General features: G+C 36.0%; 1 protein-coding gene across 3 annotated transcripts in view; it reads right to left on the bottom strand.

The window, feature by feature from the left end:
- Nucleotides 1-4602: 4602 nt before the first annotated feature.
- The window catches only part of ANKRD17 (ankyrin repeat domain 17), a 140655-nt gene continuing 131003 nt past the window's right edge, over nucleotides 4603-14254 (bottom strand). For all 3 annotated transcript variants that reach the window (XM_051965349.1, XM_051965350.1, XM_051965348.1), the window contains 6 exons: nucleotides 12088-13739; nucleotides 10295-10492; nucleotides 8816-9064; nucleotides 7298-7476; nucleotides 6355-6519; nucleotides 4603-5228 (listed from right to left, as the gene is read on the bottom strand). In XM_051965349.1, the coding sequence (XP_051821309.1) occupies nucleotides 5169-5228; nucleotides 6355-6519; nucleotides 7298-7476; nucleotides 8816-9064; nucleotides 10295-10492; nucleotides 12088-13739 (2503 nt within the window). In that variant the 3' untranslated portion in view covers nucleotides 4603-5168. The remainder of the gene's footprint in view (nucleotides 5229-6354; nucleotides 6520-7297; nucleotides 7477-8815; nucleotides 9065-10294; nucleotides 10493-12087; nucleotides 13740-14254) is intronic.

The following is a 14254-nucleotide window of genomic DNA, read 5'->3' as shown; positions in this document are numbered from 1 at the left end:
CTTTGGAAATCACAGGGCAGATAAAAAAATGATTATCCAGTCTTTTATTGATGCTGCATGTCACCACCTCCTGTAAGTTTTAACTGATGTTAACAGTTATAACAATGAGAATGCCAAAAGTCATTAATATGCAATTAACCTAATAATACATTAAAGGAAAAATGGATTAAGAATTCAATTGCTCAGAATATTGCATGGAATTCACTGAGCCCCTTTAGAGTTTATCTGGCTTAAGAACAGCAAATGGCCAATTAGCTGAACCAAACACTGAAGGGAAAGGAGAAGATAAGGTGGGTTGCATTTGAGAAACTACGTGTACTTTTTGCTTGTAGCAATGATGAGCTGCTTGGCTGAAACAAAACCTTCTTTTTAACAATATTCTCTTGGTGATGCCGGATAGTTGGAACCATAGACCACCACAATTTTCAAAGATAACTATAGACAACTCAAAGGTGAAAAATGCAATGGACTTTAAGTAGGTTGTAGTCTATTATCAGAGCTATTTTGCATTTACTAACTGGGTGAAAGACACTATGCAGTTAATAATTAAGGGAAAGGTTTGGTCAAGATGAATAACCCAGGATCTAGGGTACCTAGACAATTCCTTCAGATCCTCTATGGATGATTTGAGAGTACATGGACAAAAACTGTGGAAGATGAGAAGGCATTTAAGTTGTGATCTGCACCAGGTAGAGGGAGTGTCATTTGCTTCCATGCAATTTTCTGTGACTGTGACTCATTCCTAGGTTATCTTTTCTCTCCTCTGCCTCCTGCCTCCTGGCTTTAGTCCAGCAAAAAGTCTCAGGGAATCAAGACTCATCTTTCTTAACCTTTGCTACTTCTCATTTGAAACTACCTCCAATTAATCCTGTATACATCCTTTATTTATAATTGTGTGTATGCTATTTGCTCCCTTAGCTCTTTTAAGTCAGGGTTTTTTTTTTGTTTGTTTGTTTTGTTTTTTTAACTTTTCTTCCCCATTGTGCCAAACAATGGTGGCCACTCACTTCCTGGCATAAAAAAATTATCAAGGTTAAAAGCCAGTAGATCAAATTTCTGCTTATCGAATCCAATAATCATCACAATGCTCAGTTTGTGTTATTGTTCCTAGACTGGCATCTAAATTTTATTTATTGAATTTAACTCAGTAAAAGAATAAGTACTTGATATGTGCAAGCACAGTTCATTTACTTTGAAATGGCATGGTCCAAAATGGATAATTTTTCAAATTACTTCTTGTAGTCAGCATGGATTTAGTTAACTATTGATAATTTGTCATATAAAAAGCACAGAATATTGTGCTCATCATTCTTGTTTAAGTAAAAAACATTGCTATGTTGACCTTTATGGCCTCTTTATTTTGTACTTAGTTCTTTAGCGATATGCTGAGACTTAAAGCAGATTTAACCTATTATTTCTTAAAACTGCATCGCTCTGAGAAACTAATTTCTATTCATTTTTTAAATACAAAAACTATAATAGTTATGTATAAAACTCCTAAATTAGGTTGCTGATGCCAAAAAAATGTTAGAAACAACTGTAAATAAAGTTCTATTTTAAGTCAGATATTTCATAGTCAAATCATTCCTGGAATGTTTTCTTGAACTGAATATTAAACTACAACTCACATCTGCCAATTATTTAAAATAGCAATAAAAGCCTTTACCTTTCTTGTCTAGTTACAGAATTTATAGGCTTCTGAATAGTAGACTATTTTACTGTTTTTAATCTCAACTACTTAGCAGTCCTTAGCATAAAAAAAGTGTTTAGTGAATGTTTTATTCCTACAATAACATCTTCTTTCTTTTTAAAAAAAAAAATTGAGTCTGACAATTGAAATATAACAAAAAGCACTTAGCATAGTTGGAAAACTTTCCCATGAAATCTAAAACCATCAGCACACACAGTAAATGGGCTTCAACTTTTTCAGATGTAGTAAAGGAATTTGGGGGGAGGGGGAGAGAGAGAGAAGATGAGAAGAGAGAGACACATTCAGACTAGATCACTGCTGAAGTTCTTTTCACTGTTAAAATTCTGTGAATACTGGTGATATATGCCTCTCTCTTTATGGAGTAAAAGTTCATAAAAATATGCCTATATTGTGTCCAGACTTTTCAAATTAAAATTTCACAAAAAAATCTATTCCAGTTTTTAGAGAAGATTTATTTGGAGGGGGAAAAAAATTATATTATGCTACTAGATATAATAAAGGATTTTATGTTATGATGTTTATCTCACTCAAAATAAAATCTTTCTGAGGCTATTGGCTTTTTATTCCAATATCCATTGACAAATTTAATCCTGTAAAAACATTAAGCTCAACTGCCTTTGTTTTTTGAAGGTCAGAATTGGTTTAATAAACTTATTTTCCCTTTTTCCTAAAAGTAGTCATGCTACTTAAGTTCTGTGTGCAGAAACCAATGAAATTTTGCATTTCCACAGAAGTGCTATAATTTCATGGCAAAACTAGAAAACAATTTTTGTATAAAACAAAAAAATTGAATTTAATGATTTTTTCTAAGAAAAAAAAATGTCCATGAAATAGATTATAATAATTTAGGAAGCAAAAAAAAAAAAAAAAATCAGCTCTTCATATAAACTTTAATAATGTAAAACAATGAAAAAGTGCTTTAGATTAAGCACCAAAATCCAATTTCTTGGATAGCTAATTAAAAAAAAAAAAAAAAAAAAAAAAAAACCACACGAGAAATCTTGACTTATTTGAAAAGTTAAATAGAATTTGCTATGTGGTTGGTATAAAGAGATCACGTATTTACTGAGATACTAAGATGTGAACTAACTCAAGGAGGACTCATGAATTAAGTCACTCCTAAAATGATTATGGAAGAAATAAATCATGTAATTAATAGTCTGCATATACACATACCAATTCTTGAAGCTCTCTTTAAAAAGTGGGAACAAAAAAGAAAAGACCTACATGGTCTCAAAAGGTTATGTTCCTTCTTTTATTTGTCAAATAAAAGGCATTACATTTAAAATATAAAAAATGTACCTGAAAAATGTTCCTAGTACAGACTAAAAATCATGGTATAATATTTAACAAGCCTAATTGACAAACTAAACATGGGGCATTCCAACTTATATCCCCTTGTAAGAAGTTCTGACTTCAAGTTTAAAAAAAAAAATACAGATTTTTTTTTTTGTTAAGAAATCACACATTCTCAGTAACTCAGTTTTGTTGGACCCCAAAGTACAATTTTTGTAATAAATAAATATTGGGTTGTATCTATATCTTAGGATTATTTAAGATAGAAAAATAATCCTAGTAATAGTACAGGAAAGGCCATTAAGCATAAAATTGTTAAGATAGTGGCAAAGGACACAAAAACACTTCAAAATTGGCATTCGTTCCCCACTCCCATTAAAGTGCTAAAATTGAATTTAATTAATAGCTGTAGGGCATTTTGATTCATTTGTTCCTTAAATTTTTGATGTTATAATCACAAGACAGCTGGAAAAAAATATGTGCTTTAAGGCAATAACCAAAATGCAGAAAAAGAGAAAGATTATTATTCATAAACTACTGGACACATTATAATAATTAAAGGAATGAATGCTCCCATTTATAAAATCCTCTCTCCCTCCCACTCCCTTCTTGCTCTGGCTACCACAGTAAATAAATCACTATTACCAGCCAAAGAACTACATTAAATCATTCATATTAAGATGGTATGTCTGATTTGGCAAATCATTTTGTTCACTAGAGTCTAATTAATGTTATTGAAAATGGACCAATTGAGATATGTATTATTTAACTTTGTTCCTATCCATTTTGCCACGTTACTTTTCAGCAAGAAAAACCAGCAACGTAGAACTCATTTCCTTTTTAGGCATAAGGCTACAACTTGCCATTTCAAATGGATGGAATTTAAATAGTATATAGTACATGTTTTTAAACTGGAATCTGAGGATTTGTGTGCAATATAAGCTGGCTAAACCTCAAATTCACAATGCCCTTTATATTTAACATAAACTGGCAGATCCTAATCTCGCAAGATGTGTAATGGTAATCAAAACAAAGCATCTTTAATATAGTGGTTAATATTTTCCACTATTTAAAAACTGGGATTTTTAGGATAAACTTAAGATAGATGAGACTGATAATTACCTAGAAGCAGCAATTCATTTAACTATTTCTTAATACAAAACTTTCTATTGATCTACCAAGATGAACTTCCATGGTAGCCAGTAGTGTCTTTTTACACTCAGAAAGTTTAACATTTTAAAATTGGAAGGAGCTAAATGTGATCTTTGAGGTAAGCCACTTTGTGGTAGGCAACTAACTACAAGGATGGAAATCATTGCAGGAATGATTGACTAACGTCACACCAACACATTTTAACTAAGACTTGAATGGACCTAGGAGTGTGGAGGAGATTGTGTCTATGGATTGTGATAATCCCAAGAGATTAAGAAACATGAAAAGTTTTGCAAGGTAAAAGTAATCAATTATTTCTAGTCTGTGTTTTGCTACAAACCTCTCCCATTTTCAAAATAAAACAAATTTACATGGGGAAACAAACTAATAATGCCCATTCTCCCATTCCTTTATACTGTACTTAAATTACACAAATAGAAATGTTATGCTTATTAATAGTTTAATGTATGAAGGAAACATCCAGATTTCTGAATATGAAGGTACATATCTCACATTAATTTAAGTCTACATAAAGTAGAGCCTCTATACTGACATATTGAAATTTACTTTCTGCTTAGCCATTTCTGTTATGTAAACAATTGTACATTTATTTGCCATTCTAAAACTTCAGGATCAAGTTTACATAATTTTGCTAAATTTCCGTGTTTGCTCAGAAGCAGTTTACAGTACTATAACCAACCAGCCAAAGAACAGCTTCAACAGAAAGTTATGTCCTGGGACAGGGCAGGGACAGGACTGGGGTGAAGGGAGAAAAGGAAAGAAAAAAAGTAAAGAAAGAATGCTAACTAAGGTGAAATGTAGGGTGGTAGAGAATGGGCGGTCACAAATGTTCACAGAAAAAAGGTCAGTTAGTAAGATCTTCTGCAAAAAGCCTACACACTTCAGTCAAGCACATCAGTAGAATGATTTGGGAACATAAAAATTATTTCGGCCACTTGTGATTTCCTCTGAATGAAAAGGAATCTGCAGGCTAACAAGTTGATCCCAATCAGCCAAGCTGGTTCATATGTACGCTGTTCAGATGAGGTGCCCAAGTTCCAGTCCACACCTGAGGAATTAAAGTATGTAATACTCAATTAAATATTTGTCAAACATTTTGAGAAAATGCTAAGCATTAAAATAGCATTTTATCTTTAGGAAACAACAAAGCAACCTGGTTCCAATCCCCCCGATTCACCACTCATTACTTTGGGAACAAATGGGTAAATCTGACAAATTCACCTCCCAAATCACTGTCGCTTTAAAATACCCTTATTTCTGACAAAGGCATCACAATCTTGCTACATGGATTCATAATCTGGCATTCTCCTAGACTCTTCATCCTCCTTCCATGCAAGTTCGGGACCTCTTCAAATAGACTAAGTGATGTCCTGCCTTACAACTCCCCTGCAAACCATTTCCTTAAGTGCAGATTCAACTTTGTCCTTTCTCTACTCAATAACCTCCAGGGGTTCCCATTACCTTATAAGAAAACAAATTCAGGAGCAGCTACATGGTGCAGTGCATAGAGGCACCAGCCCTGAAGTCAGGAGGACCTCAGACACTTAACATTTCCTAACTGTGTGACTCTGGGCAAGTGATTCCACAACTGCCTCAGCAAAAAAATAAAGAGAGAGAAAGAGAAACAAACCTATCGGTTTGGCCCTTTACAATCTGAAAATAACCTAACTTTCTTGGATTCCTTGGATTATTATTCCCACTATCTCATTTAGCAATCTTGCCAAAACAGCCTACACACCCTCCTTTCATCATCCATAACCCTCCAAGCTTCTAGCTTCATATCTTTGCACTGGCCTTTCATATCTAGAATATTCTTTCTCTTCATGAAGTCAGAAAATCCCTCTCTTGCTTCAAAATGCAGTTTGTGGACAACCATTTTCAAAAAATCTTTCTTGATCCTTTCCAAATGCCAAAAAAACCTCCCCATCTACTTTATAACACTTTATAATGATGGCAAGAGAATGGTAAAGGAAAGAGCACACAATTTCTCTTATGGATATGGTGACCCAATATATTTATTTTTATTCAATGGGGGTGGATTATAATGCTTTTAATCTATTAGCAATCTCCTCCTTTCCTATCTTCCTGTCAAATACTTGAATAAGTGAAAAAGTAGTCAATGATATTCATATGGGTAGGTAATTTTGTTTCATATTTTATCTGACCAATCTTACCGTTTGAGGGCCATTATTTTCTGTAGAGTTTGAAACCATTTTTATCAGTGAGTTCCAAGAGGGATCAGCAGCATGAGGACCATTAAATATGGGCCCTCCAGCACTTTCTGGGATAGGTGCTACTGGAGGGATCATTGCATTCCCATAGACAGAAAAGGGCATACCCTTGAGGGGGAAAGAAAAAAAAAAGCACATTTTGACAAACGTTCAGCCCATAAACCAACACTCAATTTGTTCTTTTTCTATTTCATAAGTAAATTGGATAATGTGAATTTCAGTCAACATAGTATACCCTCAGCACTAGATGTGACAGTATGTGGCTATCACAAACTGTCCCAATAAATTCCAAACTTATATACTGCTTCATAATATGATAGCATATTGCTCAAAATTGTAATGACTGCGTATTTAAAATCAGCTGGAGTCAGGAACTCAGGTTAAGGGAAAAATCTTCAGTCTTTATTCAAGTGAAGAGGTGAATAAAGATTGCGATAGCAAATATAGGCAAGAAAGATTGCGATAGCAATATGGGCAGCTGTGACAGGAAATCAGCTAACAGAGCTGAGCCAACTGTGGCAATGGCAATCCCAAAAGTCTCTCCCTCCTTCCCCTTCCTTTTCCACTCCCCTGCCTCCACCCACCAAAATCATCATTTCCTATACAACACTTCAGGACTTGCACAAAGAGTGGGCAGGGGCCATTCTTTCTCCAAGATTATGTATTAATAGAGTATGGTCCAATTACTATTTAGCCTCATGTGCTTGGAACCTCAGTGCATCAACTCAAGCCTCAGCCTGTTACACAAAATAATAAAAATTTTTACAAAATTGATATAAAAATAAACTGGCCAATATACATCACAAAGGATCGTTGTTGGAAGTATTAAAAGGTTAAATTTAATATTTCAAAATTAAGTGATTATTCCTTTTTAAATGAAAATTACCCCAACTTTAGGAAAGTCCATGTATCCTGCAGGAACATGCTGATGGAATGTACCAGAAGGAGTTACAATTCCTGTACTATCTCGCTCCATTGCTTGATGTTGTGAAAACACTCCTGGATCAGACATTGGCCTATGAATCATATGGTTTCCCATTCCACTATGACACCAGTCTACTTTATCTAAGAGAAAAAAAAAAAAAAACAGATCCAAAATATAAATACACTTAAAATGGTATAAAAAGAAATCTATGAAAAGTTCAACAATCTTTTAAAAAAACAAAATTGTCTTAATACATTTTGATTCATAGTTTATCATAGACCAAGAAGTCCATAACTTCCTTCTGGTGATGAACACTCGAACTCATAAATGGAGAAGCTGCAGGGGAGACTCAGTCCACAACTGAGACAATAGCCAATAACTTTCCAGTTTTATAAAATATTCTAGAAATGAAAACCTAGCAGCATAGCCTTGGAAGCCCCATGTTATGTTATCTTTTTGCCATCATGGGAAGGTGAGACTTAACAAAATAATGAAAAATTTCTATGCAGTCCTTTCTCTTTATTAAGTTTTTACTTATTGAGAAAGACTCATGTTTTAATATGTGTGCATGTTCTGATTAAAACAAAATTAAGAGGCCTCAAAATATTTGGGGCAGCCCTTTTTTGTAGTGGCTAGAAACTGGAAATTGAATGGATGTCCATCAATTGGAGAATGGTTGAGTAAACTGTGGTATATGAATGTTATGGAATATTACTATTCTGTAAGAAATGACCAACAAGATGAATACAGAGAGTCTTGGAGAGACTTACATGAACTGATGCTAAGTGAATTGAGCAGAACCAGGAGATCATTATACACTTCAACAATACTACTGTATTCTGATGGAAGTGGATCTCTTCAACAAAGAGAAGATCCAATTCAGTTTCAATTGATCAATGATGGACAGAATCAGCTACACCCAGAGAAGGAACATTGGGAAATGAATGTGGACTATTTGCATTTTTGTTTTTCTTCCCAGGTTATTTTTACCTTCTGAATCCAATTTTTCTTGTGCAACAAGAGAACTATATGGATCTGCACATTTATATTGTATCTAAGACATACTTTAGTATGTTTAACATGTATGAGACTGCTTGCCATTTAGGAGAGGAAGGGAATAGTTGGAACAGAAGTAAGTACAAGGAACAATGTTGCAAAAATTACTCATGCATATATTATGTCAATAAAAAGCTATAATAAAAAAAATTAAAAGGCCTCTTAGATTAGTTAACATTATAAAAACCTATTCATAAGCCTTTAGGATCTGATAAAATGAACATGTGGAATTTATCAGGCCCAATTATTGACAATGCCATGAAAATCACAAAATACTTAAAACAATTCTTCAAGTAGTGTCAAATAAATAAAGAGAAGAATAGGATTTTTTAAAAATAGACTCTGTAAAAGGTAAAATATTATATAATTATTATCACATAGGAAATGCTATTTCACAAAAGTAGGACAGACAAAACTTCATACCTTGATTTCCACCTATCCCTTCAAAGGACCAGATGCCACTATGGCCTACTGGTGTGGCCAAGTTACTCCCAATTACAGATGGAGTGGAAGTTCCAGTTTGTCTAATACGGGCAGATCGTTCTGTCCCAATAGGAACAGGAACTTTTCTGTCCTGACAGACATTGCTGGCTTTCTCTGCCCCCAAAGATACTGCTGATGGGGCAGGAGATGGTGCTCTTACTCCCGAAGACACAGACTGAGCAGGTGAATCTGCATTGAAAAATTACTGAGACTCAGAGAAGTAAGGTGAGACAACACAGTAAATAGCAAGGACAAGGCAAGCTCAAGTCTTTATTTTGACTATGAAGTACCCTTTTCCCTTGTGCAATTTATTGTTATATATTATAATGTGTGTGTGTGTGTGTGTGTATATATATATATATATATAATATATACAATTAAATATGTGAAATTTTTACATCTCAATGTCTCTATCTAAAAAACATCTCCATGTCATTCTAAATGTTTATGAATTAAAAGAGAACATGATCAAATAGCACAGAAACTCATAATAAAAAGAAATTAAACTTCAGCAACCTAGGATTAAACTCACTGACAGAAGTCTGGTCTGCCTATGATTTCACTAATACATGGAAGGCAAGGCTTCCTTCACCTTCACCGAGAGGAGAGGGAAGTGAACCTTCAAAGAGTCATATAGTCAACAATGTATGGCAGAGGTGTGATACCCTGAGCCCAAGACTTTAAAGTTCTAAGATTGGCTCTTACACTTCACACTGCCGATTTTCTTATTGCATAGAAATCTAACAAGTTCAATTTCTGGCATAGTTAATTTCTGTATTATAAAATGACTAACTATATTATACACCAGAAGCATACTAGATTAGATAGTCTATAAGCAGTTTAATTTTTTTTTAAATGAACTAAAATTACAAAAGTAATCCTGCTCTTAAATATGAAAAATTACAATTGGCTAACTATAAGCCCAAATGATCATTCTTGGTAATACATAGCAAATTGCAGCTGTAAATAAAATCAATTATAAAAGTAAAACGCCTACATTAAAAAAAAAAAAAAATCAGCAGAAATTTCCAGTGAAACATGCCACAGTAGTATTCTGGGCCAAAAAAAAAAAATAAAAATAAAAAAAAACCCTCAGTTGTTTTCAATATTTTAGCAAGTAGGGAACATTTGAGGAATTTCTCCTAATTTCATAGAATTTCAATAAAATACACACACACACACACACACACACACACACACCCCACACAACACATAAAAATACTGTTGGCATTATAGGGCTTTAGAAATAATATTTTAAAATCTAGATAAAACTAATATTTGATGAAATCATGGCACCATTATAATAAACATATAGTTAGACTTAAGAGATAGCCAAAGAAAATATATCCACAATTTACTTTGTTATGTAATCCTACTGTTTTCAACTTTCTTATCTATCTTTGAGACTGTATAACTCACCATTTGATGCTGATGAACATGGAGTCAACAAACTAAGTGGGGAAAAATGTTGTCTGTTAAAATTAGCAGCTGTAGGTGGTCCTCCAAGGGGTGTCCCAGGTGCATACATTTGCCCTCCAGAAAGATTTGAGGCAAAGTTACTCAAATGTGTAGATGAAGGTGTTACAGAAGCATAAGGGGAGTCTATATTGACAATACCTAAAGAAGATAATATAAAATACCAGATCATTCTTGGATAAGATATGCAAATATGATTAAATAATCCTAAAGCTGTAAAGATTGCAAAACAAATTGAGGTGATGACTGCAGATCATTTACCAATTCTTTATTGTCTTTAACATGTCTTTGTCCTTTTCTTTTTATAGAGAAAAGGAAAGTTATTTTTTTCCAAGAAAAAAGAAATTTACATTTTATTTCAGTTATATTGGATATAAAACAAAATACCAGTATTCTAAAATATTTTTTAAGGTTGAATTCTCCCAAATATCTCCCCTAAACTTCCCCCCTCCACACACGCAAAAAAGAAGAATAAGAATTAACATTCGTTTTCTAAAAATAAAAGGCCAGATTATTTATACAGGCAACATATAAACAACACAAAGCAAAAGTTAAGACACTTGGATAAAATTAAACAAAGATTTCAGGGAAGCAAAACTGAATTGGAAAAATCAGACAGAAAAACTGATTATTTTGAAGGTGAAATCATTAAAGATGCTTTCAAAATACAAAAATTAAAATATGGAATTTATAGCTACCTTGAGTCTTATTTAATTTTCCCTTAATCCTTTCCTCATTGTTTTGGCTTGTTTTTACAATAGAAATGTAATCTCTACTATAGCTGATCCTTTAAGTGCAATTGTGTGAAAACACTTTCCTACTAAAACTGTTATTTCTTCCCAAACATCCCTTCGCAATATATATGAACAACCTCAATTCTTGTTCAAAACCTGCTCCATCCCTCCAAATTGCAATCTTCTATTACTTTACAATAAAAATTCTATTATATGGGCAAAAGATGATTAAAAAAACCTACCATATATCTCACAATTAGTGGCAAAAGACTGAAAGTAAAGATTTACATTCTATATTATTTCCTATGTTTTAAAAATATTTTAATTTACTTTCTCAGCAAAAATGAATGACCTTACTCAATTGCATTTTGCTCAACTTTTGAAGAGTATTGTCCCTCCCTTTCCAAAGTCCTGTTGCTGTGCTGTGCTAAGGTGTGGAAAGCAAAGAAAATTTTAATTCAAAAGGCATGCATGAATTGGTGCTGAATGTTATCTATATAACAGATATATTACTTCAAACACTAATTTCTGAGAAGTGGATTTTAAGACAAAAATCTATCAATCAAAAATAAATTAATTTTTGATAAGAGCAAATTATAATGGAAAAGTCTTTGTTCTTTTGAATAAAAATTAAGGCAGAATTTGGGGGATTATTTGATTAAACACCACTAACAATATTCTTTTTTGTTTCACAAAGCCTGGCAAAGAAAATTAGTTTACACAGATATTAGGATACTCACAAGAACATTCTGAAATACAGAAGGGCTTTAAACAATAACCAAAAAACAACTCCTGCAAAAGAAACATAAAATGCCATAGCAACAAACATCACACACATATACCACGTGCGCGTGCACACGTACACACACACACACACGCTGACTTGAATACAAAACTACAAATCAAAAACTTGTAAACAATTGTTTCCCAAAAGATAAAGAACATTACCTGACATAAGGCAATAGGAGCTGCTACATCATGGAAATGTTACGACAAACTCACCTGAGGGACTTGGAGCAGGCCTTTGCAATGGTGGTCGGAAGCCTGGTGCTTTGGAAGTGTCAGACTGGTGTAAGGGATCTGAATTTGGCAAATAGGAAGATTTTCCTGATAGCATGGATTCCGGTGTTGACTGAGATGAAACCACAGAGCCTCCCCAGAAGGCATGGGCAGAAGTGGGACTGTTTTCAAATAATGTGCTAAAGGGCCCAAACGGTAAGGGTGCACTAAAATTGGGGGCCATGGATTTATTTGCTGGATGTGCTGAATTCTGAGAAGCACTTTGTGTACTTAAGGTCGAAGGTAGCTGGACAGAAGAGGGGACACTGTGGGGTCTCTTAATATGATTGACACTGAGGACTGCAACAGATGAATTCTGCAATGGTACTGCATTTTTGTGAGTTGGAGCTGTGGCATGAGGTGGAGGCCTGATCGCAGGCAGTTCCATCTTGGGAGCAGGCTGTGAGGACCCCATCTGTGCCTGAGGAATGGGGTAAGTGCCTGGGGCAGTAGGTGGCAGTACCACTGGGGCAGAACTGGTCGTTACTAATGGGGGTGCAGTCATTCTCACTTCGGGTGGAGGAACCTGAGATGGCGGTGGTGGTGGCGGCAGAGGTGGTCGTGGTTCTGGAGCGGCAGCCCCAGGAGGTGGCTGTGGAGCAGAATGCCCCGCAGAACTTCCCACAGAACTGGTGCCATTTGGTTGTCGACTGCTTGTCGCTTCTACTACTGGTGGACTGCCGGCTTCCTGGTCAGAGGAAGGTATCCCTTTGTTGGGAGAGGATGCTACACACTCAGAAGGGCTACTTCTGGAAACGCCTCCTGGCTGAGCTGGAGGTGATGGGGAGGAAGGGGATGACAGTGGGTAGTGTTCTTTGGCAGTAGGTAGAGGGTAGGTGGCATTGGTGGGGGCGGTGCCGCTGTGGCTGGCTGTGGTTGTGACTGTGGTTGTGGTGGCATTGGAGGTCTTCACCACGGTGACAAAGAGCTGCCGTCTGACTGAAGGCGAGCTCGGGCTGCCGCCCGCGGGTGTGCCCGGCCCCGTCACTGTGGACGAACTGGTGGTTGCGGCGGTAGCCGATGTGAAAGAACCCGCGGGGTTCACCTGAGAACCGCTGCTGTGTTGCTGACTGCTGTGGCGAGGCACCGCGTGAGGCTTGGGCGAATTGGGAGCTCGGGCCGGGCTCAGAGGCCTGACAGGGAAAGGGCCCCAGGTGGACTGCGCCGGTGGGAAAGTTCCTCCAAAATGGGTCATGGGCAGCCTGGGTGGGCGGATTTGCTGGAAAGTCTGAGCTGCAAGCAGGGCATGTGCAAACTGGGGCGGGGGGTAGGCGATGGGCAACGAGACGGGGAAGCCTGGTCGCACGTTGCTGACGGGGTTCTTAATGGTTTTGTGAGCGGAGGCAGAGGAGAGCGCGGGCACAGCCAGGGCAGGTGCAGTCTGCGAAGTGGAGGACAGGGCCACTGTGGTCATTTTAATCCCCATCAGGGAGCTGTTAGCAGCAGTCGTGGCGGGGGCAGAAGACCCAGTTTTGGAATTCACAGAGGAGCTTTTCAAACGATTCTTTGGAATAAGCTCATCAATTTCTTTGTCTGGATCCTTGATCAGAGCATTGATCAACTGTGTTGCTTGTCTTGTTGATTCTGTGCCACCCCTATTATAAGGAATTTAATAGACAAAATTAGGTCCCATGTTTTGAATTAACTTCATCTCTATAGATCGTGGTCTAACTCTGTTCTATCGCTCTATGAAAAAGTCATCAGATAGGGCACCTACAAGTCACAGTGAATAGAACACCAACCTTGATTCAGGAGGACCCGACACTTAACACTTCCTAGCTGTGTGACCCTCGCCCCAATTGACTCGGAAAGCAAACTTTAGCTAGACCAAAAAGATAATTCCACCACTGAAATGTTCTACAAATAAAGAAATGAAGTTGTATTGCTGTGGTATGCAGAATTATCAAGATAGTATTCTGCAAAGGTGATTTTTAAGTGGGACTAGTCTTGGAAGACATTTTCCCACAGAAATAATTTTTATAAACACTGCATAGGTTCACAATAAGGGCTACAAAACTTATTAAAGGTTGCTGTAATACGAATAAAGTTAAAAAACAAAAAATTAAACCAGCACGTAAAAAGATGAATTAACAACAAAAATTAAAATGAA

Source organism: Antechinus flavipes, chromosome 6 (genome assembly GCF_016432865.1).
Source record: "Antechinus flavipes isolate AdamAnt ecotype Samford, QLD, Australia chromosome 6, AdamAnt_v2, whole genome shotgun sequence".
NCBI lineage: Eukaryota > Metazoa > Chordata > Mammalia > Dasyuromorphia > Dasyuridae > Antechinus > Antechinus flavipes.
This window is presented reverse-complemented; position numbering and strand designations above follow the sequence as displayed.